Source organism: Eurosta solidaginis, chromosome 1 (assembly GCF_040869045.1).
Source record: "Eurosta solidaginis isolate ZX-2024a chromosome 1, ASM4086904v1, whole genome shotgun sequence".
In the NCBI taxonomy this organism is placed as follows: domain Eukaryota; kingdom Metazoa; phylum Arthropoda; class Insecta; order Diptera; family Tephritidae; genus Eurosta; species Eurosta solidaginis.
The window spans coordinates 189,263,665-189,288,937 of NC_090319.1; the positions used below are offsets into that span (position 1 = coordinate 189,263,665).

General features: G+C 36.5%; 1 protein-coding gene across 5 annotated transcripts in view; it reads left to right on the forward strand.

Moving 5' to 3' along the window:
- tw (Protein O-mannosyl-transferase 2) overlaps positions 1–25,273 on the forward strand; it is a 2,413,568-nt gene that overhangs the window by 406,962 nt on the left and 1,981,333 nt on the right. For all 5 annotated transcript variants that reach the window (XR_010948728.1, XR_010948727.1, XM_067760058.1 and 2 more), the window contains exons 4-6: positions 13,347–13,451; positions 13,509–13,617; positions 14,692–14,966. Coding sequence is in view for 3 of the 5 variants with exons in the window: in XM_067760058.1 (XP_067616159.1) it covers positions 13,347–13,451; positions 13,509–13,617; positions 14,692–14,966 (489 nt within the window). In the remaining 2 variants the exon portion in view is untranslated. The remainder of the gene's footprint in view (positions 1–13,346; positions 13,452–13,508; positions 13,618–14,691; positions 14,967–25,273) is intronic.

The window sequence follows — 25,273 nt, forward strand, 5'->3', positions numbered from 1 at the left end:
TAGAAAGTGGCGGTGGTACGTTTGAGAGTGAACCGCGGGACGTCCTTGAACGTGAACAGCAGGGGATCACAAAGGTTTTACAGAAATTTCGGGGGCGATGAAATTTGGGTTCTAACCAAGAACAGCCCGAACGATGCAACCATCTTTTACACGTGACACACTGACAAGAGTATGACTGTCTAAGATAAATCCTTTTCCGACATATGCAGCAGAATCATATCTTGGGACCGCGGTTAGGTTCAATACCTTCCCGGAGCAGGAGAGTATGGAGCAGTCCAGCTGCAAGGAGCTGCTCCGAGGATGGCAATTTGTGGGAGGGACGCAACAAATTAAATGGGGTTACACTGAAATTATAGCCCTTGGTCGGGAAAAAAAAAAATCCCGAGTCGCTCCGGTACAAAGAACCGACTGCCGTGGGAAGCGCAAAATATTTACTGTCCGTTTATATGTTTTTTTTTCATTATTTCACTGTACACTTTATTATCTGGGATGGGCGCCAATTGTGACCTCTTGTGGGGTTACCGAATTGCAAGACGTGGAGTAGGAAAATGATTTTAAAATTTTTATGTAATAATTATCTTATATACCTTTTTTCTAATGCTACATTAGTTAACTACGGCGCTTACTTGTTACATAGTTATAAATTTATTTACATCGTTATGTTTTGGTTTTATTGGTCTGTAAATAATTAATTACTATATTACTTTGTTGTCTTCAAGACCAACTTTATTATTTTTGTAAAATGTATATTTTACAAGCTATATTATATTATATAATTATACATAGAAAACTAATAAATTAGAAAAAACAAAGTTCATAGACCGTATATCCGACTATTTCAAAACCCATGACGGTTTATCATCAGCGATCCACACATTGAAAGCTTGACGTTTTAACGCATCAGGCCATCAATGCACTTTGCAAGTTTCTATTTATAACTCGTTTTCTACTCTTTGTTGTTTATATTCTTTACCACCGTCAATTGAGTGCGCCAATCCATTGCTACTATCCCTTTAGACGAGGACTTTTGTTGCAGCCCATATGCGTTTCCTTCAAGCTCTTGCTTTTGTTAGGATTCCAGGGTGCTTTTTCCGTTGACTGAAAGTATATAATGTTATGTTTTGGTTTATTGGTCTGTAAATAATTAATTATTATAATAATTTGTTGTCTTCAAGACCAACTTTATTATTTTTGTAAAGTGTATATTTTACAAGTTATATTATATTAAATAATTATACATAGAAAACGAGTAAATTAGAAAAAACAAAGTTCAAGGACCATATAGCCGGCTATTTCAAACCCCATGACGGTTTATCATCAGCGATCCACACATTGAAGGCTTGACCTTTTAACGCATGAAGCCATCAATGCACTTTCCAAGTTTCTATTTATAACCCGTTTTGTGCTCTTTGTTGTTTATATTCTTTACCACCGTCAATTGAGTGCGCCAATCAGGTGCTATTATCTCTTTAGACAATGATTTTTGTTGCAGCCCATATGGGTTTCCTTCAACCTCTTGCTTTTGTTAGGATTCCAGGGTGCTTTTTCCGTAGACCGAATGTATATAATGTTATGTTTTGGTTTTATTGCTCTGTAAGTAATTAATTATTATATTAATTTGTTGTCTTCAAGACCAACTTTATAATTTTTGTAAAATGTTTATTTTACAAGTTATATTATATTAAATAATTATACATAGAAAACGAGTAAATTAAAAAATAATAATAACAATATTATAATAATAACATTATATACTTTCAGTCTACGGAAAAAGCACCCTGGAATCCTAACAAAAGCAAGAGCTTTAAGGAAATCCATATGGGCTGCAACAAAAATCCTCGTCTAAAGAAATAATAGCACCTGATTGGCGCACTCAATTGTCGGTGGTAAAGAATATAAACAACAAAGAGTAGAAAACGAGTTATAAATAGAAACTTGCATAGTGCATTGATGGTCTGATGCGTTAAAACGTCAAGCCTTCAATGTGTGGATCGCTTATAATAAACCGTAAGGGGTTTTGAAATAGTCGCCTATACGGTCTATGAACTTTGTGTTTTCTAATATACTCGTTTTCTATGTATAATTATTTAATAAAATGTAACTGGTAAAATATACATTTTACAAAAATAATAAAGTTGGTCTTGAAGACAACATATTAATATAATAATTTATTTACATCGTACAGGGGAATTCGCTAACAGCACAATAATTTTATTATTAACAATGTTGTTGTTGTGGATTTCTTTCCTTTTTACTAAAATTGCTGACAATCAAATAAATTTTAATTCGAACTTGTTCTATTGCTTTTTATTGTCTTCTCATAATTTTGCGTATGCAAGTAAAAGCACCCAACTTAGTTGTCCAGCCAATGGGTCACATAACGTCTACAAGACTTCCGCTTAAATTTAGTGCAACGAAATGTGAAGCGGTTGTTTTTGTTGTCTTATTAACCTTCATGTGCCCGGTAGTCTACATTTGGGGAAAAAAGTCAAATAAAACAAAAAGTTCCGAAACAAGAATGCCCGAGGTTTTCGGTAGCTTCCTAATTATCAATTCTAAGTCGATTAAGAGCATAATATCACTCGAACTATTATTTGCCTGACCCCCAGACCCTATTTGAAAAAAACATCATCTTGCAGCCGGTAGTCTAAGTTTGTAGTCACCATATAAAATGTATGCAAAATATCATTATATACAGTGAAACCTCCCTTGGGCGGACACTCAACGTCGGCTGATTTTTGTCCGGCCAAGAGAGGTGTCCGGTTATGGGAGTGGGTAGCTATTTTGTGAAGTTTTGAATTTTTAACTAATTAAATGCCTACCAATTGCTCATTTAAATAAAATATATTCATTACATTGCTCACACAAGATTTGTGTTTATTAATTCCAAAATTCATAGACATGCCTACATATCGCATATAAAGTAATAACAAAAATAAAAATAAATATTCCACTTCGGACAATGCATACATATTTCATTTATATAAAGTAATAACAAAAATAATAATAATTATTCCACTTAGAGCAAGGCACTCTTTCGAAAGTTTGCCTCCTCGACATACCTCATTTTTTAGAACCAACGTTTTATTTGGCAAAGCTCTAAAGAAAAGGCCTGACTCGTCAGCGTTATAAATATCCCTGGGGCCATATCCAATTAGCATTGATGGTAGTTTTTCGAAATTTGCTTGACATCTTGCATATCAACAGCAGCACTTTCACCACAAATGTACCGAAAAGTTATGTTATGTCTGGTTTGCCATTTTTGTAACCAGCCGTTAGAGGCTACAAAATTATTGACACCCTGTTTTAAAGCGATACCTCTAGCCTTTTCCTGAATTATTGGCCCGGATATTGGAACATTTTGGCTTCGGCCCTACAAAACCACACGTAACACATCTCGTCATTTTTTTTTCCATCTCCTTTCATAAAGGTCCTTCTACTTTAAATAGTAAAGTCCATCCATCAATTTCGCTCGGATATCTTCCAATTTTGAACCTTAAAACAGATAATATAAGGACTCTGTACATAATTAAGTCGATTTTATTTTTCATTGAAAACTGTTTTTACACTCCGAACATAAATTTGAACGAGGTTTTTTTTAGTAAAACTTACCTTTTGGCTAATGCTCGTGCGAACAAGTTGTTTTCCTCACTAGCGTTTAAGATTGCAATTTTTTCTTTCAAACTCACATTCGACCGCGACATTGTTTTACGTCTTTTCACTTTCACTGTTTTTACACTCCGAATATAAATTTGAACGAGGTTTTTTTTAAGTAAAACTTACCTTTTGGCTCATGCTCGTGCGAACAAATTGTTTGCCTCACTAGCGTTAAGATTGCAATTTTTTCTTTCAAACTCACATTCGACCGCGACATTGTTTTACGTCTTTTCACTTTCACTGAACACACTTAACTGAGTAAACCAAACTAAGCATGCGCCTTAAAAAATATTTTCAACAAACACGGGAATCCCCTATTTTTATTTACTCACATCGTATGTGTGTACACAAGCACTACGACGTTTTTTAAAAGTCAGTATAATTGTAACGAACTTTTTGAATTGTTATGTATGTAAAGTTTTATCCGCTCAAGGGGAGTTCGCGTCCGGTCAAGAGAGGGTTTTCTCTAATTTGTTATGAAACGAAATCTCTTTGTCCGTTGACAAGAGGTTCGCGTCCGCTTAATAGGGGTTTTTGGCCTAATTTTATGGCAAATGACTGTCCGCGTCCGGCCAAGAGAGTGTCCGGATAAGAGAGGGGTATTTGTTCTGAAAAATGCACTTAAAACTTGGTGCATGAAAAAATGTCCGCCCAAGGGAGGTGTCCGGTTATTAGAGGTGTCCGTTAGGAGAGGTTTCTCTGTAGTTGACTTCAGCTGGTCGCAACATGATTTTTTGCAACTGCCACTACGCTTGCCTTACCCAAGTACATTTGTGTGTGCGCATGTGTACATTAGGCTGGAGCGTCAGCATATGGAAACAATTTTTTTTCAAGTTTCAGAGTTCTAATAGGGGGGGATAGGTGCCTTATAATAACAAAAAAATACCCTCTTTTTTATTGAAATCCGTCAATGTCTTCTGCCTCCGCAGTGCCTTCAAAATTTATAAGAACGCTAAAATGTATATGGTGAAATATTCAAATAATATATAACACTACTCGACAAAAAAAAATCTCTCCAAGAATGAAAGTACATTTTCATAATGTAAAATCGTCTCCTGATTCCAAATATCACATCCAGTTATTCATATATGTGCTAATTAATTTGTTTATTTATTAAGGTATTATTCTGATAATGAATATTGAAGCTTTAAAAAGATTTTAAAAATTACATAAACTAATTGGCTTGAAAATACTTTTTTGTTTCGAACTTAGGCATCAATTTCCGCGATTCCAAATTGGCTTTTATTGCACCTAATCGTAACTTTCTTGAACACTGATAAACGGCAGATTCGGTCGTTATCTCCACAGCTCTCTCAACAGCTTGAGTATGACAAGGAAGCTTTAAAAACAATGGGTTGTTCTCACCACCAGATTCTACAATGCCATGAATTTCTGCGTCTGATAAATTTTTCAAAAGTGGAGGCTCAGTTAAGTTTTCCAATGAGAATTCGACGCGCACCAACATTAAACAAACTTTTTTTAAAAATGACTATTTGCACTGCTTCAAAGAATTTCACTATTATCTCGCCTACTATTTTTTAGTATTAATACTATGCAACAAGTGTTAAAGGAAATATCATACCCTTTTAACGAATGCAAAAGTATAATTTCTTGGGTAAAAACAGAAATCTTTGGTTGAAGACTTTCAATATAGCAGGGCTTATAAAGTCAAGGGCGCATCATAATGTTGTACTAGTACGCTTAAAATTTTCATACTTAAATTTACTACAACATAGAAGGGCTAATTTTTTTTCGTCGATAGACTTAGTCTGATTTTAAAGTGGTTAAATTTGAAATTTAAAAAAAAAATCGTTATTTTTTCAAAGTTTTTTGAACGTTTTTTGGCATAGTGGCCAAACTACTGAAGATACTTATAGAGTTAAAGGCAAAAAATGTTTATGGGAATTAGTATAATGTATAGTTCAACAGTTTAAATCGAAAAAGTAAAAAATTCAAATTTTTTACGTACCTATATGAAGTAGTGTTTTGCAAAATTGGGAACTTTCATATTTTCACCGCAGCGGAGCCAGTTACTCTAATCCGAATTGGACAAAATTTTGCCAGACGTAATTTAAGCCCAAAAGGCATCAGATTTTCACTATTGCAGTCTGATGAAAAAAAATTTTCGCTCCACCCTAGTGTACATGCGTGGAAAATTTTAACGTGATTTCGCAATTTATGATTGGAATACCGGCGATCGTACGACTTCCAACCCAAACGATATTGGCGCAGGTGGTCTGATTTGTATCAATACTGAATAATCTGACGCTGAAAGTGAATTAGTTATTGAAGAAGATGACATGATGATGAGCAGGAAGAGGGCGCAATATACGAAGCAGATTTCGAGGATGATTTTGATTCAGGAAAACCACCTATTACGCAACGACATAATGCGTTGATCGCTAAAGATCAAATTGCATGGCTTATGAACTTGCCTAGTCAATCTGTTCGCGTAAGTGACCATAATGTATTTCGGAGCAATGGTGTGGGCCCAACTCGGGCTACCCGCGGTCTAATTGAGTTTGACGTCTTTAAGTTGATATTCACTCCATCAATGCTTCAACAAATACTTATAGATACGAATGAAAAAGCTCGAAAAGCCTATGAGACTTGGAATGAAAAAAAATACACCACAAATGAAAAAGAGCATTTATAGGCCTTTTGTTACTAGCAGGTGTGAATAAATGGAATGGCGAAGATCTGGATGTGCTATGGAATCTATACAGCATTTGCTATAACCGTGCAACAATGCCCAAGTCACGATTCAAAGAAACTTTTCGATTTAGCGAGCTTACAAGAGCAGCTAGACTAGAAGTCGATAAGGCTGCTCCAATATCTGCGTTGTAGATGCAAATGAACGCAACCCTTACCAACCGTCTGGAGAAATAACTGTGGATGAGCAACTATTTGCTTATCGCGGCAGAACTAGGTTTACCCAAAACATACCCTCTAAGCCTGCCAAGTATTGCATAAGGGTACGGTTTGCGTGCGATCCTAAATCATTCTATCCACTCAAAAGTGAGATATATACGGGAGAGAACTCAAATGCTACTCGAGCAACCAACGTAGGAGAAGGTGTTGTGCAAAGGTTAGTATGCCATTGGGAGAACACCGGAAGGACTATAATTCGTGAAAATTTTTTCACATCGCTAAACGTGGGCAAGTATTTAATGTCCAAAGGTCTTGCTCTTCTTGGTACTGTTCGCCAAAATAAGACTTTTGTACCAAATGAAATGAAGGCTGACCGCAATCGATCAGAAGATTCTACCCTTTTCGGGTTTCTCGATGGAAAGTTTTCTTTGGTATCTTATGTCCCAAAGAGAGGCAGAACAGTCATAATACTTGCCATTACACCTTTGACAGATGCAATTGTAGTTGAAAAGAAAAACAAGTCACAACAAAGTAGGCGTCGACGCAATGGATAAAATGCTTTCTGCATATTCAACGAAACGCAAAACTTTGTGTTGGCCCTTGGCCATGTTTTATAACATGCTAGATATAAGTGCACTTGCATAATTCATCATTTACTCGGAAAACAACCAGCTTATCCTGTACGTTGTCAGCACTGTGAAATGGGAGATCGTAAAAGTACATGCAACATCTGTAGTTGGTGTAAACAAGCTGTGTGCGATGCTCATGCCGAAATATATACTTTGGGAAAATGCTGTTCAATTCCTGAATTCAATATTTTAAAATAAAAACGTTAGTACACACGTACATGTCAAATAACACCATACAAGTCTTTTTTCTAAACATTATCGTGGTTTTACATACCGTTACATGCTTGCTACAAATGTAGACTTCCGACCGTGTACGTAAGTTTTATATCCCGGGAACATGAAGGTTAAGTTACTGCTTATTGAATTTTAGGTTGCAGTAACTTATGTGTAAGCAATTTGTTATATGTGTGACGATTAGTGCTAGCTGTGCTAACTTGTATAGTATTATCTGGCATTTCTACACCCTCACCCATTTAGTAGTTTTGCCACAAATAATACACCAAGCATTTCCCTTCGACTAGCACAAGGTGGAAGATTGATTAGCGTTAATCGCTTAATATGAGGTGGGAGAGTAAATAAAGAGTCCCATTGAAAATTTCTTAAGGCATATATTAAAAATTGCTTTTCTATTGATTCGAGCCTATCCACATGGACTTGATAGCGAGGCTTCCAGATAACCGAGCCACATCCTCATATTGGCCTAACTATTGTTGAAAAAGGGCTTTAGCAATATACGGGTCGTTAAACTCTTTAACCACCATTTACAAAAAGCAAAACACCCTTGACTTTATTGGCTGTAGAATTAGTATGAAGGTTGAAACAAAGTTTGGAATCCATCATGACTCCCAAGCCAACAAAATTATTTACAATCGCTATACTATAGTTGTTAATTGTATATGAAGGTTGTCGCAATTTCTTCGAGAAAAATACATAAATTTAAATTTTTTTAATTAAGCGGCATATAATTTACTTTGCACCAAGTTACTAAATTGTTTGAATCCGTTTGAAGTAAATATCATTCCTCAATCGACGCACATAGTTAGATTTTCAAGTTTTAGGCGGCCAAAAATAGTTTATTGCCTATATGTTCTTAAAACTGTTTAATAAATGAAAAATTATAATAATTTGTGTAATTAATCGGTTATATTAAAAAAATAGATATTACACTGTGTAACACTAAAAAAAAGCTGCGCAGTGAGGCTATATTTCTTGTTGTACAGCAAGAAGTGTAATAACTTAGTTCTGTCTTTATCTGGAGTAAATTTTAAATTGGTTTTATAAAAAATTATAATAATTTGTGTAACTAATCGGTTATATTAGAGTAGATATTACACTGTGTAACACTAAAAAATACATGCGCAGTGAGCTATTTTTCATGTTGTTCAGCAACAAGGGTGTATCAAACCCATGAGTTGTGAATTCCAGTCCATATTATGAAGTTCACAGTAAAATGATTGAACGTGTTCAAAAAGTATTTATGAAATATTGCTTATCTGACATAAATTTTGACCTGCCGATCCCTTCATAAGGTGTAAGTTAATTAATCTGTATACATTAGAGAGTAGAAGGGTAATTTCTTATATTATATTCATTTATGATATCGTTAATGGCATTATCGATTGTCCAATACTTCTTGCATTATTGAACTATCATGTGCCACCACGTAACTTAAGCCAACATAATGTGTTTACTATTGAAAAGTTAAGATCTAATTATGCGAATAATGATCCAATCACACGCGCTCTAAGTGTAATCAACTCTATTAATTCCAATCATTGCATTGACTTTTCTATATCTCGAACTTGTTTTAAAAATATTGTTACAAATATTAGCAAAACTGAGGGGTGCTGCCATCTCTAGGCCGATGCTAAGCAGTGACGTGAATTCACATCAATAATTCAATCATTATATATCTACATAAACGAATCAATAATTGCGTCTACACATATGTACGTATACGAGCAGCGGAGAAGCAATGCACAAACACATGCATATATCTTATCTGAGTTGTGACAAGAGAGGGAAATAATTTGTGCAAGTATTACTCAAGTGAGAAATTATACATCTGTAGTTGTAGCTGAGAAATTTATAAAGAACTAAGTCAAATTCTGGAAACGCGTAGGAGATGCCACGAGGAAATCACAGAGTATAAAAGCATCAGCGGTAGAGGCGCTATGGGCAGTTTCGATTAAGACGCTATCTAGCGAGCAATAGCAGTATTATTTTGAAAGTCAGTTTCATTTAAGCTATCAGTTTGGTTATTAAGCCAGCTAGTTGTAAAGTATAATACTGTTTTCACACAGAAACTTAATGATCTCATTTCACCTGCTAATGAAATCGTAAATTTTTTGCTTTCACACAGAAGTAACTGCACGATTAGTATGAAGGATGAGACAGACAATCATGGCGGAACGATACAAGGTGGGAGCATGGTGACATACCTACAAACAAAAAAAATTCCATGTACTTGTAAATTCGATGGACAAATGTCAAAATCGTACTGCGCCGGAAGTTGATGTATCAAATCAAATAAAAAAGTTATAATCAGCTGTTCGATGCAGCCACCTTGTATCGTTCCGCCATGCAGACAATGACATTTGCTTTGAAAACTAAGAAGTGGAAACGGAAGCGGAACGCTGCCAACAGAGTTGCATTGTGCTTTTGACTTCATTAGGCATTCGATTAGCGACTAATGAAATAATAATAGATTTGAATTTTGTAGGGAAGATTGAGCTCAATAAGCGTCTTAATGTAGAAAACTGCCTTTATTATTCAACAAGCCGTCTGCGTGAAAACAGTATAAGTGTTATTGTGAAGTACTTAAATAAAGGCCATTTTCCATTATTCAATATTGGAGTTATTTATTCAACAGTTTAGTGATACGAACTTAGCAAAAGGGCAAATAAGAGGATTTGCAGTAAAAACGTTACAATATGTTATTTTCTGTTTTAAGCTAAATAGTTTAGTACTATCCATATGCATATGTACACATATATCCATATGGAATCTAGTCTGTAAGATTTTTGTAATCATAGACTTAAATAAATAAATATGAAATATGAAATAAATTTGTGATGGTAGATTTGGCCTTATAGAACCCACTTTTATAGCTGGCAATTAAAGAAGATATTGAAAAGAATATTTTAAAAGGGAGTCGACCATAGTTCTAAAGGTGGACCGGGGGTGACTCTAGAATGTGTTTGTACGATATGGGTATAAAATGAATGGTGTTAATGGGTATTTTAACAGGGAGTGGGCCTTTTTAAATTGCCATATAGGTGGACCAGGGGTGACTCTATAATGTGTTTGTACGATATGGGTATCAAATTAAAGGTATTAATGAGGGTTTTAAAAGGAAGTGGCCCTTAGTTGTATATGTGGAGGCGTTTTCGATATATCTACCAAAATTGGACCAGGGTGACCCAGAACATCATCTGTCGGGTACCGCTAGTTTATTTATATATGTAATACCACGAACAGTATTCCTGCCAAGATTCCAAGCGCTTTTGATTGCGCCGTGCAGAACTTTTTCATTTTTTTCTACTTAATATGGTAGGTGTCACACCCATTTTACAAAGTTTTTTCTAAAGTTATTTTTTGCGTCAATAAACCAATCAAATTACCATGTTTCATCCCTTTTATCATATTTGGTATAGAATTATGGCATTTTTTTTTCATTTTTCGTAATTTTCGATTTCGAAAAAGTGGGCGCGGTTATAGTCGGATTTCGGCCATTTTTTGTACCAAGATAAAGTGAGTTCAGATAAGTACGCGAACTGAGTTTAGTAAAGATATATCGGTTTTTGCTCAGTTATCGTTTTAACGGCCGAGCGGAAGGACAGACGGTCGACTGTGTATAAGAACTGGCGTGGCTTCAACCGATTTCGCCCATTTTCACAACCGTCATAGAGTCTATGCCTCTACCAAATTTCAGAAGGATTTGTAAATTTTTGTTCGACTTATGGCATTAAAAGTATTCTAGACAAACTAAATGAAAAAGGGCGGAACCACGCCCACTTTGAAATTTTCTTTTATTTTTGTATTTTGTTGCACCATATCATTACTGAAGTTGAATGTTGACATAATTTACTTATATACAGTTAAGATATTCAATTTTTTGTTAAAATTTGACTTTAAAAAAAAGGTTAACCCACCTAACAAGTTTCATCGCTTTATCCGTCTTTGGCAATGAATTATCGCATTTTTTCGGTTTTTCGAAATTTTCGATATCGAAAAAGTGGGCGTGGTTATAGTCCGATATCGTTCATTTTAAATAGCAATCTGAGATGAGTGCCCAGAAACCTACGTACCAAATTTCATCAAGATACCTCAAAATTTACTCAATTTATCGTGTTAACGGACAGACGGACGGACGGACATGGCTCAATCAAATTTTTTTCTATATCTATTTCGATTCCTTTATACCTGTACAACCAACCGTTATCCAATCAAAGTTAATATACTTTGTGAGCTCTGCTCAACTGAGTATAAAAAGCTATACTACTGAATGAATTTAGTTCTAGCCCCTTTCTTTTGAACGATGTAAACTTCAACGTCCCATTATTACAAACCTCTACTTAGGAGGCAGTGTAGAACTATTTTGAATTAAATGAATTTTTTCGGTGTTTGTGTGTTGATATCAACTCTTATTCTAATTCATTTTATATGAAGGATTCACTTTTTATTATTATTAAAAAAAAATGTACATATAAATTCTAGCAGTTATGTATAAAACTCAGCTCAGCGCAGCTCATCTGTTTTAGATCTCGACGATTAACAAACCTTCGCTTATCAACAGCTCGGAAAAAACAAAATTCGTGAGTCATGCGGATGCGCCCATCGTGTCGGTTGTACGGGCTTTGGAGGATGCTAATGCGTTGGGTTTATTATTATTATTGCCTTATAAGAATATATATACCACTTTTTGAGGCAACGTATATTTTTATGGTTTAAGGGCTTTGCAACTATACCACGATGTAACTTGAACGTTTCAAAGCACGAAAAGTAGTCTGGATATTTTGATAAGGGAATATTGTGGCTTTATATGGAACAACACTAAAAAAATTGAAAAGACTCTTTAACACGATATCTTGAGCAAATTTGGTGCAAGAAATTATCTGACCTCAATATATTTATGTATATTGGTATTAAAAATTGTAGAAATCAGATAAAATAGAAAATTTCAAAAATGGAGAACGTGGGACAATGCATTAACAAATACTGATTATGTAATGAAACTTAGCGATTAGATTACTTTTAGTCGCCCAGAAAATTTTAAAGTTGTGATAGCGACTAAGCAGAAGTATGGTTCTTGACATTATAGCTATGTAGCTCTTAGCAAAACCAATTGACGACCGCACCCATTATTTAAATAATGTTGTTTGAATATGTAAAAAAAAAAAAATAAATGTAAGGCGCGATAACCACCGAAGAGATCTAAGGCCGAGCTTCTCTTCCAATTTGCTTCGTGCTCCTCTTGCTTTTCCCTACAAATTGGCCGGACGGGACCTACATGTTTTATGCCGACTCCGAACGGCATCTGCAAGACAGATGAGTTTTCACTGAGAGCTTTTCATGGCAGAAATATAACCGGAGTGCTTGCCAAACACTGCCGACGGGCGACCCCACTTAGAAAAATTTTCTTCTAGTTGAAAAACCTTATTTTTAAAATTTTGATGTTGCTTTGCCCGGGGTGTGAACCCAGGGCATACGGTGTGGTAGGCGGAGCACGCTACCATCACACCACGGTGATGAATATGTAAGTTTAAAAAAATTTCCAATATGTTTATGGTACATCACTGCTTTATCAGTCGTAATATTCTGGGATAAAATACGATATTTTTATTTCAAAATGAGGGTGTATTTGAAAATTTGTAACGGAATAAGCGTATATGGGTCCAGTCCAATGTACAGTACAGGCCACTTTTACTGTTGTGTCCCAATGGTTTTCTTATAGTAGATAGATATATCACATTGTTTCTGATTTTTACATATATTGCTGACGGCTAGGACCCAAAGTTTTAAATCGCTCTCTGAAAATCTGACAACACTAGATTTCGGATACTGGCAGGTAGCCGGAACAACCCGACTAATTACGCTAACTTTTGAAAATAATGTACTTGCACACATGATTATATAATTAAACTCTGACCTTGAATTTCTATATTTCTATTCATGTACAACTTTTAGATGCTTATCGGCCTGTCTGGGTACTTGACGGGTTATGAAGGAACATACTCATTTGAAAAACCGGGTGATAAGTACAACGGTACTCGATATGAGGGAATGCGCTACGTAAGTGATGTCATATTCGATCTCCTACTTTATATGTATCTTATTTTAAAATTTCAGTTTTGTACTACATTAGGGGCTCTTGTAATACCCATGGCTTTTGATACAGTCCATAAAATGTCCCAGTCCTGCGAAGCAGCTTTGATGTCGTCGCTTTATTTAATATTTGGTAAGTTATAAAAATCTATTTGTTGCCTCCCTGCCAGCAATTTTTATACAATCATATCGCCTATCGTCAAGAAATAACTAACCCATCACGCTTTGCAGTTACTAAGGCGATTTAATAATGTTTATTTCACAAATACAAACAAACTTCAACAGAACGGCAAGCAGGACAATGAATAACTGAAATATTTTGAATTTCTGTTATTTTCAATAACTTTTTAAAACTCTTCTCAATTAAATATTTTTCATTTCCTGAGCTTGGTGCATGGCCCAAACCAATACCCATCATTGTTCTCTACGTCATTAACTGGCGAAATATATTTTCGCAGTACCCTTTATGGGACACGAATTCATTCGCATTTTGGAATTACTTGATTTAGGAGTGGCGCTTCATGTTTATCCAGCTTTGGCAATACTTCGGCGACGGTTTTTCTTTACCTCACAAATGACTTCCTAGATTTCTGTGCACTTTTTTTTTCTGTCGAAAGATTTTCTCACATCCATATGAATCTTTTTTGTCAACTTAAACTCTGAAAATATCCTATAAGATTATTTACTTACGCGATACTAAAGTTCTATCCTCCTAGACAGTTTTCCTCAAGTCGCTTTAATAATTTCCATTCACAGCACAATATGTAGTATTAGTAAGCTGATACGAATTATCTACCGCGATATTTTCGGCGAAAAACGCTTATAGCTTCCTATAAAGTAACTATCCAGCAGCTTAAAAGAAACACACTGGGATAAACCGCAGGCCTGGCCAAACACCGCGCTCAACACTTCATGTGTCTCAAGAACCAAACGAGGGTTGGAAGGATACCACCTCCCAGATACATAAGAAAGTATCTCCGCTAGCACTACGAGAAATGATACACAAAAGAACTCAGCCGATTGAACGAAAAGAGCATAAAAAGGTCCTCAGAATCATCCACAACCCCTCTAACACCCATGCCTCGTTGGTCCAACCCTGTTGAAATTGCAAATTTCCTTGGACTAAGTAACTCAATGGGAAGAAAATGCTGGCAGGGCTTTTTGACGTATTATTTACATTTATTCATTTTATGATATTTGTTAACAGATGTTGGTCTTATAACTCTAAACCAATATATACTATTAGATCCTATCCTGCTGTTCTTTATGACCGCTTCAGTGTGGGGAATGGCAAAAACATCAATTATTACCAAAGAGCAAGCATCCTACACCGGATATTGGTGGTTTTGGTTGTTTTTTACAGGTACAATGCTAGCTTGCTGCACAAGTGTAAAGTTTGTTGGACTTTTTGCTGTTTTTCTGGTTGGAGTCTACACAATCCATGAATTATGGATATTGCTTGGTGATATCAAACGACCTATTGTAAGAAGTCTAAGAGTTATTGATTTAAACTGATTACTTAATTTTTAAGTTCTACTTCGGAATTTAAGTTAAAAAACTATTCACTTATATAAGTTTTCCACTTGGCGTTCTTAAAGTGACATTAAATGTCACAATAAATCTATGCTCGTCTAAAATGTTGAGTATAAAACTTATACCTTCTATGGGCTTAATCAACTTTTCTAAAATTTTTTAGGAACAAACGCTTCTCAAGTTTCTGGACGATGCAGTATACATACATACATTAAAGAGGTCCTTATTAATCAGATAAAATATTTTTCCAGTCACCGATTGGAGGCGGTGAAGAAGTGTCGCACAGGATTCAAGGTTTTGATCTGTTTATGAGGACTCAAAAAATTCAAATCCAATTATTTGTTTTCAAATACCCAAAATAGATAATACTTAAGTTAGCGATTTTTCAAGTTCATATTACGCTATGAAAACTTGATGTATTTAAAAATAAAGTCTAACTACTGTGCGACACTCCCCAACCGGTGCCAATCAGAGAGCTGTTTGATTAAAGTGACAATAGCTAGAATTGTCGTTCTTTCTAAAAAATTATATGAGTGAATTTTGAATATTATTTCATAGATACATACCTGTAGACAACTACGACAAAACTTGAAAATCGACGGTGCCTAAACAAACAAAAATGGTGCTGATAATTGTCGGTTTGACGAAATTGTCTTGACAATAACGACAAAACTAAATAGCTCTGACGGAAATTAACTGTTTTTCACTAATTTTAATGATTTTTAAGTCAATAAATGTAAATTCTTTTTTTTTTAGGAAATGATATTTGACAATGCGACAATTGTGAAACCCGACGGGCACAATTTTGTCACTGCTGTAAATGAAAAAAAAAAATTTAACCCGATAATTTTTTTCTGAGACTAGTTTATCAAAACTGGTTTGAATTGTCTCTGACAAATTTCGTCTTGACCCAAGTGTCTCTGGCTATTCTATGAAGGGGCCTTATTAACAAAATTTATTTATGATACCGACTGGGAAATAGAATACAAAAAATTAAACTTTAAGTCTCCAGTCGTGAACAAAGTTTATGTGTGACATTTCGCTGCCCTATAGTTACACTGATCTATGTGCAACTAAATCAGTTTTGAGAAAATCGAAAATGAAAAATATGGTGTTGTTATCCCGTAGCAAAGAAAAGCACTTTGTTGTGGATTTGGGATAATATATTTTTTCGCAAAAGTATTTGATATTTGACCAAACTTCACAAGAAATTAGTATTATCAAATATCAAAAAAAAAAAAAAAAAAATAGAACTTTGAACCCTTGAGTACCCTTCCCTTGAGAACCCTTCTCAAGTTTCTGGACGATGCAGTATACATACATACATTAAAGAGGTCCTTATTAATCAGATAAAATATTTTTCCAGTGACCGATTAGAGGCGGTGAAGAAGTGTCGCATAGGGTTCAAGGTTTTGATCTGTTTATGGGGACTCATAAAATTCAAATCCAATTATTTGTTTTCAAAAACCCAAAATAGATAATACTTAAGTTAGCGATTTTTCAAGTTCACACTACGCTATGAAAACTTGATGTATTTAAAAATAAAGTCTAACTACTGTGCGACACTCCCCAACCGGTGCCAATCAGAGGGCTGTTTCATTAAAGTGACAATAGCTAGAATTGTCGTTCTTTCTAAAAAATTATATGAGTGAATATTATTTCATAGATACATACCTGTAGACAACTACGACAAAACTTGAAAATCGACGGTGCCTAAACAAACAAAAATGGTGCTGATAATTGTCGGTTTGACGAAATTGTCTTGACAATAACGACAAAACTAAATAGCTCTGACGGAAATTAACTGTTTTTCACTAATTTTAATGATTTTTAAGTCAATAAATGTAAATTCTTTTTTTTTAGGAAATGATATTTGACAATGCGACAATTGTGAACCCGACGGGCACAATTTTGTCACTGCTGTAAATGAAAAAAAAAAATTTAACCCGATACATTTTTTTCTGAGACTAGTTTATCAAAACTGGTTTGAATTGTCTCTGACAAATTTCGTCTTGACCCAAGTGTCTCTGGCTATTCTATGAAGGGTCCTTATTAACAAAATTTATTTATGATACCGACTGGGAAATGGAAAACAAAAAATTAAACTTTAAGTCTCCAGTCGTGAACAAAGTTTATGTGTGACATTTCGCTGCCCTAGAGTTACACTGATCTATGTGCAACTAAATCAGTTTTGAGAAAATCGAAAATGAAAAATATGGTTGTTGTTATCCCGTAGGTAAGAAAAGCACTTTGTTGTATATTTGGGATAATATTTTGTTTCGCAAAAGTATTTGATATTTGACCAAACTCACAACAAATTAGTATTATCAAATATCAAAAAAAAAAAAAAATAAATAGAAATTTGTATGAGCAACGAAAAAACTTTATTGCTAATAAAGTAATACTATGTTCCAATACCTTATTGCTAATAAAGTAATACTATGCACCAACTATCGCGGAATCAGCCTTCTTAATATAACATATAAGGTTCTGTCAAGTGTAATGTCCCAAAGATTGAAGCCCACCTCGAATCGGCTGATTGGACATTATCAGTGCGGCTTCAGACCTGGTAAAGCTACCATCCACAAGATTTTCACAATGCGCCAAATCTTGGAAAAAACCCGCGAAAAAAGAATCGACACACATCACCTCTTCTTCGACTTTAAAGCCGCTTTCGATAGCACGAAAAGAGCTGCCTATATGCCGCTATGTCTGAATTTGGTTTCTCCGCAAAACTTATATGGCTGTGCAAAATGACCTTGAGCAACACCATAAGCTCAGTCAGAAATGAGAGGTTTCAGACAGGGTGACCCTCTATCGTGCCATTTCTTTAATTTAATGCTGTAGAAAAGTATACTAGCTGCAGAACTTAACCGCTCTGGAACAGTATTCTATAAAAGCGTGCAATTACTGGTATATGCTGATGACATTGATATCATCGGCCTAAACACCCGCGCCGTTAGTTCTGCTTACTCTAAACTGGAAAAGAAGCGGTAGAGATGGGTTTGATGGTGAATGGGAACAAAACGAAGTACCTGCTGTCATCGATCAAAGAGTCGGCGCATATGCGCCTTGGCAACCATAATTTCGAAATAGTAAAATACTTCGTTTATTTGGGAACCAGCATCAACACTAGCAACAACATCAGCTCTGAAATCCAGCGATGAATCACTCTTGCCAATAAATGCTACTTTGGACTAGGTAGGCAATTGAAAAGTAAAGTCCTCCCTCGGCAAACGAAAATCATACTCTACAAGTCACTTATCGTTCCAGTCCTGCTATATGGTACAGAAGCATGGACCATGACAATATCAGATGAAACAGCTGTAGGAGTGTTCGAGAGAAAAGTTCTTCAAAAGATTTATGGCCCTCTACGCGTTGGCGATGGCGAGTACCGAAGAAGATTTAACGATGAACTGTACGAACTATACGCAGACATCAACATAGTCCAGCGAATTAAAACGGAGCGGCTGTGGTGGCTAAGCTATGTTATGCGAATGAAAGAGGACGCTCCGGCCAAGAAAGTGTTTCTATGGGAACCCCCTTATTTAAACTCCCTTGGTGTGACCAATTTACGCCGGTTGGCAGAGGGAAGAAGCGACTGGCGCGCCTTGTTGGACGGCCATAACCGTTTAAATGGTTAAGCGCCAATTAAGTAAGAAAGTAATGTTCAAACAGAAAAATAAATTGGGGCAATTTCGATTTAAATTGAGTGGTGCTCATACAACTCGAATTAGATTACACAAAAGTAATTTGACAGTTGGTGGTGTCTTGAATTTAAAATTTATTTGTGAAAAGAAATAAAAATTTTAAAAATATGGAAAATTCTAAGCGTGTGTTCTTATTTAAAGCCATAGAATCGAGTTTGGATTCACAGTTGGCTTTTAAAATTTAAATTTACTCACCATTTACCATTACCGCCGTCATTTTTAGCAAAATATTGATTTGTTTTATTTTTATTTGATGTTTTGTTACTTTGGCATTTATTTTTTTTTTCTAACTGACGTTTAAATCTACTCAATAAACACACTTTACAAGGTTGCATTTGCAGTTTGAATGAATTTATTACGCAATTTTTTTTTTATATTGGCAATTTGTTATTACAATTTTTTATATGATAAATTGCGCAATAATAAATAAATTGCCAATTTGGTGTGTGTTTGTACATATTATAACATACAACTTTAATTTCATTCTAAATTAGAAACTGAACTTAAAGTAAATTTTTAAATAAATTTGTTGGTTTTGTTGCAGTTTAACGGTTATTCATATTATAACGAATTTACTTGCAAATCCTCTTATTTGCAACTTTCTGCTAAGTTCGAATCACTAAACTGTTGAATAAATAACTCCAATATTTAATAATGCAAAATGGCTTTTATTAAAGTGCTTCACAATAAATAACTCTACTATTGCCCAAAAGATTGCGTGCTTAATCAAAACTGATTCTAACGCCTCTATCTGTCGCTGCTTTTTATACTCTTTGATTTCCTTGTTCGCATCTTCTAGGCGCTTCCATTTCCGGAATCTACTAGTTGGCCATCAGCTATCAAATTTCTCAGCTGTAACTACAATTGCGCGATTTTATAGCTTCTCTCATTGCATACTTTCGGGAGTATCTCAGATATATGCATGTTGTTGTACGTTGCTTCTCAGCTGCCTATGCGTACATATGTGTAGACATAATGATTGATTCGTTTATGCAGATACATAATGATTGATTTATGGATGTGCATACAAGGCGCTGCTTAGCATCGGCTTACAGATGGCAGTACCCCTTAGTGTTGCTAATATTCGTAACAATATTAACAAAAACTATTTTGGCAAGGATGTTTCAAACAAGCAGTATTAAGTTTCCTCAGCTCTTAACTTATCCTAAACGATAGTTCGATCTTTGATTCTTAATGTGTTTGTGTTAAAATGTATAATGCTATTTTTAAGATATTAATGTTATTATGGTTTTATTTGTATTATTTCTTTGGAATTATATTTGTATGTGTCATATTTCCTTTGTAATCTTTAAGACTGATTGATGTACTACCTAAAAGACTTAAGTCTTACTTGTACAAATTGTTTATACAAATAAATAAATAAATAAATAAATAAATAAATATAGCATTATATAGGCTTGGTCTACCGCTGGCATGTACTTCAACATGTTTCTTTTCGCTAGTTTTTTATTCTAAGGAATTGTTTTGATACAGATATGTAAGTTGGAGGTCGCATAACATTATCCCCAACTGTATATTCGAATCTTGTACCTCGATATTCACGAATACACACTCCTCCATTCCAGGTGAGAGTGGCTTACTTTGTATTCTGTCACTAGAAGAGATCATGATTGAAAGTCACCAATTTGTAATTGTCCAAAGCTGTACATGTTTTGTAAACTTTAAAGTAATTTTCTTTAAGTTGCATAATTTTGTAAGCCTTTTTGGAATTTACTTTCAAAAGTAAGCGTCGAATAGAAACCGGGGAGTAATATTCAGATTTTTTCAAAATCAGTTCTACGCGGCTGTGTAGGTCACCTATTTCCTGATTGCATCCGTGTCCAGGCGTTGGAAATTTCAACGGAAATTATTTAATGTGTGGATGTCTCTGCATAAAAGTAGAAATTGCGAGTGACAATGTTGAAATTTTATTTTGGCACGCAGCAAACACTCCATAAATCCAACGATTTCAACTCCGGGCTATCTGCAAACACTGCTTCCAAAATGATGATAGCGGCGCTAGCGATTTCATTGCCACCTTTCTCCATTATGGCCTCATTCGACAATGAGAAATATAACTAGTAGAGCAAGAGCCCGTGACGGCCAGGCCTTAGTTAAAGAATAAAATCAAAAAGTTTCTCTGTGTATGTCCACTATACAGGTAAGAACGATCCCCGGCTATTAAACTTGGGTCGCGGTGGCTTTGGCAGGTAACAGGTAGTAAAGGTGTATAAAATTGTGTCACAAATTTAGCATTTAGAGCATAAAGCTCAGTTTTTATATATTTTATTAGTGATAACCTTAGAAATCGCCTCGTCCACAGCCAGACACTTAGCACAGTTCCAACCCCATGTCAGACATCCTTAAAAGAGGTTTAGTTTTAATTGTACATTAGTTATAATATAAAACCTGATTTTTATATATGTATGAGGTGGGTTTTGCCTAATTCTGGGGTAACGCAGAGTCGAGTAAAGGTCCCACAAACACCTACTGAAAAAAACACAATATTTATGTGTTAAGAACACACGCACACACGGGTGGAGGTGTTGGGAGGGCAGCAGTTTCTATTCCAAGATAGTGGGGGAGGGAGGAGAGCGGCGGCTAACGGTCGTCGTAGCAGAGGAGGGGTCGGTAGGGCGGTTGAACGGTGGTAGGGTAACGGACGGATTAGTACGGCGTTATATAAGTAGTGGCAGGATCAGCACGGCGGCTGAGCGGCGGTGTAGTAGCGGACGGATTAGTACGGCGGTATGCAAGCAGCGGCGGGATAAGCACGGCGTCCAAGTGGCGGTGTAGTAAGGGACGAATTGGTACGGCGGTATGAAAGCGGTGGCGGGATCAGCACGGCGGCTTAATGAGGGTAGGATAGCGGATGGCCAACTGTCGTTGTAGCTGCAGCGGGATCAGCACGGAGGCTGAACGGCGGTAGGATAGCGGACGGCCAACGGGCGTCGTAGCAGCAGCGGGATGAAAGCAGCGGCGGGATCAGCACGGCGGCTGTACGGCGGTATGATAGCGAACGTCCCACGGGCGTCATAGCAGCAGAGGGATCAGCACTGAGGTAGGATAGCGGACGGCCCTCGGGCGTCGTAGCAGCAGCGAAGTGGAAGCAGCGGCGGCAACAGATGGGCGACGATGCAACAGCAGCAACGGTGGGCTACGGTGCGCGTACCAGGGCGAAGGCGGAAATGGAGGTATGCTGGTAACGGGTTTACCTGTACATCGGCTGGTTGTTCCGGTAGGGGTAGTCGTCGGTGGTATCGGAGGAATCGGTGGTCGGCGGAATCGGACGGACGGGAGACCTGCGAGGGCTCGGTTAGTGCTGGCTCCTTCGCTGGCCACCCCGCCTCCCTAATTGCACGCTAGATAGAAGGTGCTTAAAGAGGGCGGGACAGTACCAGCAGATACACCGTGCATCGATCCGTGGGTGGAGGGGAAGTGCACCTTAAATACACAGCGGTAGCCCCTTGTAAGCACGCATCGGTTAACGGCCGAAGCCAGAGCTGAGGGGAAGGGGTTATATAGTCATTAAGGCGTCGGGCCGCTCAACACCCAGGCGGGCGACGGGTAGCAATAGCACAAAGGCATCCGCCCCGCTCGTCCTTACCTAGGTGAAAGGTGACCCGTACCCATCCCACTCAGCTATCCGAAGCTAGCACTGAGGGGAAGTGGTTGTATGGTCATTGAGGCGTCGGGCCGCTCAACACTCAGGCGGGTGACGGGTGGCAATAGCACAAAGGCATCCGCCCACTCGTCCTTACCCAGGTGAAGGGTGACCCGCGCCGAGACAGCGCCACTTCCACTCAGCTAGCTAGAAGGAGGGAAGTATGTCTTTAAAAAGACATCCACTCCCGCTGGCTGCGAGGACTGAATTGCTGATGGCAAATTCACCTCTTTTATACGGCCTGCGTTGCAAAGCACTTAAGAAATGCACCGCTACTTTGGCATCTCTCTATATATTGTCATTTACTGCCGATCGTCATATGGTAGTTGCCTTATTGTTGTAGCTGCCTGCCATGAGCTGTTGGTTGATGACTATACTATACTAGCTTTACCCGGCGTATATTGCAACGCCCGAGATCGAATGAATCTTGCGTTATTTTTTCTGTTTTGTTTGTTGATAATTTAATTTATTGTTCTGTAAATTGAATTGCATTTTGTACGCATATTTGGTGAAATTTTCTGTTAAAATATTTTATTATTTTATCTTATTGTAATGCATGTGGGTACTCAATAGTTTTGGTTTATTCGTTCGGTGCAAAGTTAAACAAATGTTTTGGTGTTCCAACTATAGAGCAAGCTGGCCATGGGTCAAGCACGGATTCTCTAAATTTAAGCCTGCAACATTAAGCGATTGTCCTTGTGCTTTGTTGATTGTAATTGCAAAAGCAAGGCGTACAGAAAACTGTAAGCGCTTAAAATTGAATGGCAAATCTGTAGGAATCATTGGGATCCGTGGTATGAGCACATCTTCACCTTTGCTTCTAACGCAAAGTCTGGTTCCATTGCACAATTTTGGTGTGTTTAAATTCCAAAGAAGCATCGTTGGTGAGGCAATTTTTTATTTGATATATGCGCAGGCATTATTTTGGTCCTAGAAATTCAGTTGGATATTTCACAATTTTATCTTCATCTGTAACTGTGTCAATCGATTTATATTTCGTCACTTCACCAGGAAATTGGTTTTGATTGCGATCATTGATTTTGTTAACATGATCAAATATGGGAGCTAAGATAGTTAGTTTGCATAGCCAAAAAACAAAAACATTTAAATTTAAAATTCTTAATTCTGAAATATGAAAAACTTTCGTATTGATCGAAGAAACCTACAGCCAAAATTTGGTGATGATTGAAGTATGGGAAACACGTTTTCATAGGGAACACACACGCAGAATATGATTTTTATAGAAGATGTAGATAGACTGAAGCTAACAAATTTTTTTAACGGCGGCAGATTACTAAACGTCCAAAAGGCATAACAGCCAAACTCAACAATGCAGACAAACTTTAGGTGTTAAAATAACTTAAGCTTGTATGGCAGCCATTGTTCTGAAAATGCCATTTGTAGGGAAGGTGTCACGCCCCTTTTTTCCCCATTCTACATTTTACTGGAGGTGTTACGACTTAACGTCATATAGCTCCTTACCAATTTTCATTATCCTACCATTACTACATCCAGAGATATGCAGTATGATATATCGCATTTGTATGGGAGGTGCCACGCCCCTTTTTCCCAATTCCACATTTTCTTGGTGGTGTTGGGGATTGATCTCATATAACTCCTTACTGAATTTCAATGTTCTGGTATGTATACCTTCAAAGTTATGCAGTACCAAAGATTCCATTTGTATGGGAGCTGCCACGCCCCTTTTATATATCGAAATTATTTTTAGCCTAAAACCTTCCCGTTGATCAAATCAAATCAAAATTTGATGATGATTGAAGTGTGGGAAATACATTTCCATAGCGAACATACACACAGAATTTGATTTTTATATATATAGATAGGCATAGTTTCAGGCGCAAGTAAGAAAGGAGGTACAGTGGAGGTTATATTATTGGAACGATACGTTACAGGGCCTCTCCCATTTCGGTTGAAGGAAAGCTGTTGCAGGGAAAGATTTATTTATTATATATGTTCCTCCAGCAATAGCCTAAAATTATGCTATACATACTTTATTAAATAGCAGGCACATTGGTGGTATTTTTATTAGACGGTGGGTGCGTTGGAAAAATGGGGGAAATTCAAAAATGACAAGTTATAATGGAAAGATTTCACTTATTTTTTTTTTTTTTTGCTTTTTTTGCCTATTTTTTACTTCTTTTTACTTTTTAGTTAATAAATAAATAATCTAAATTAAAAATGGGGATTTAAAATTTTGATTAGTAAACGTATACAGAAAAAAAGTGTAAATAAATAAATCTAAATTAAAAATGGGGATTTAAAATTTAACGTATGTATGTTACCACGGCACATATTTATATAATATAAAAAAACAAATATTCAGACACATAATACTCCAGACATAACAAACTGACAAAATTGCTGAAGCCGCAACACATACAAAGCAAACCGTGTGAACAGTAAGCGGTAAATGGAAACCAAATTAAAATAAGCAAACTCACCTGTGGGAAGCGCGTGATCAGCAGTTTTCACTTTCATCGCGGTAAGGCAAACGTATGTTAGATTGTAAGCATTATTATTGTGTAAAGTCAGATATAAGTTTGCATTCTATAAAGGAGCACGTCTCCAGTGAAAAAAATTTTTTTTTTTTTTAGAATTTCCAATTTGTAAAAGTTTAACTGGCGCCCGAGCAGGGACCGGCGTGCGAAGATAGTATTAGCCCGAAAAACAAAAAGTACGGCTACGCGTGTGTAAATTAAACGCGGCATACACTTTACAAGGACCTGGATAAAAGTAGCGGCTAGAACCCTCAGTACCGGAAAGGAAGCAGGATAAATTCGAACCACTCATCAACCCCAAGGACCTTCGCTGGACCAATGTTTTTTATGTAAGATTTAGCTATGTAAGAAAGCAAAAAGTAA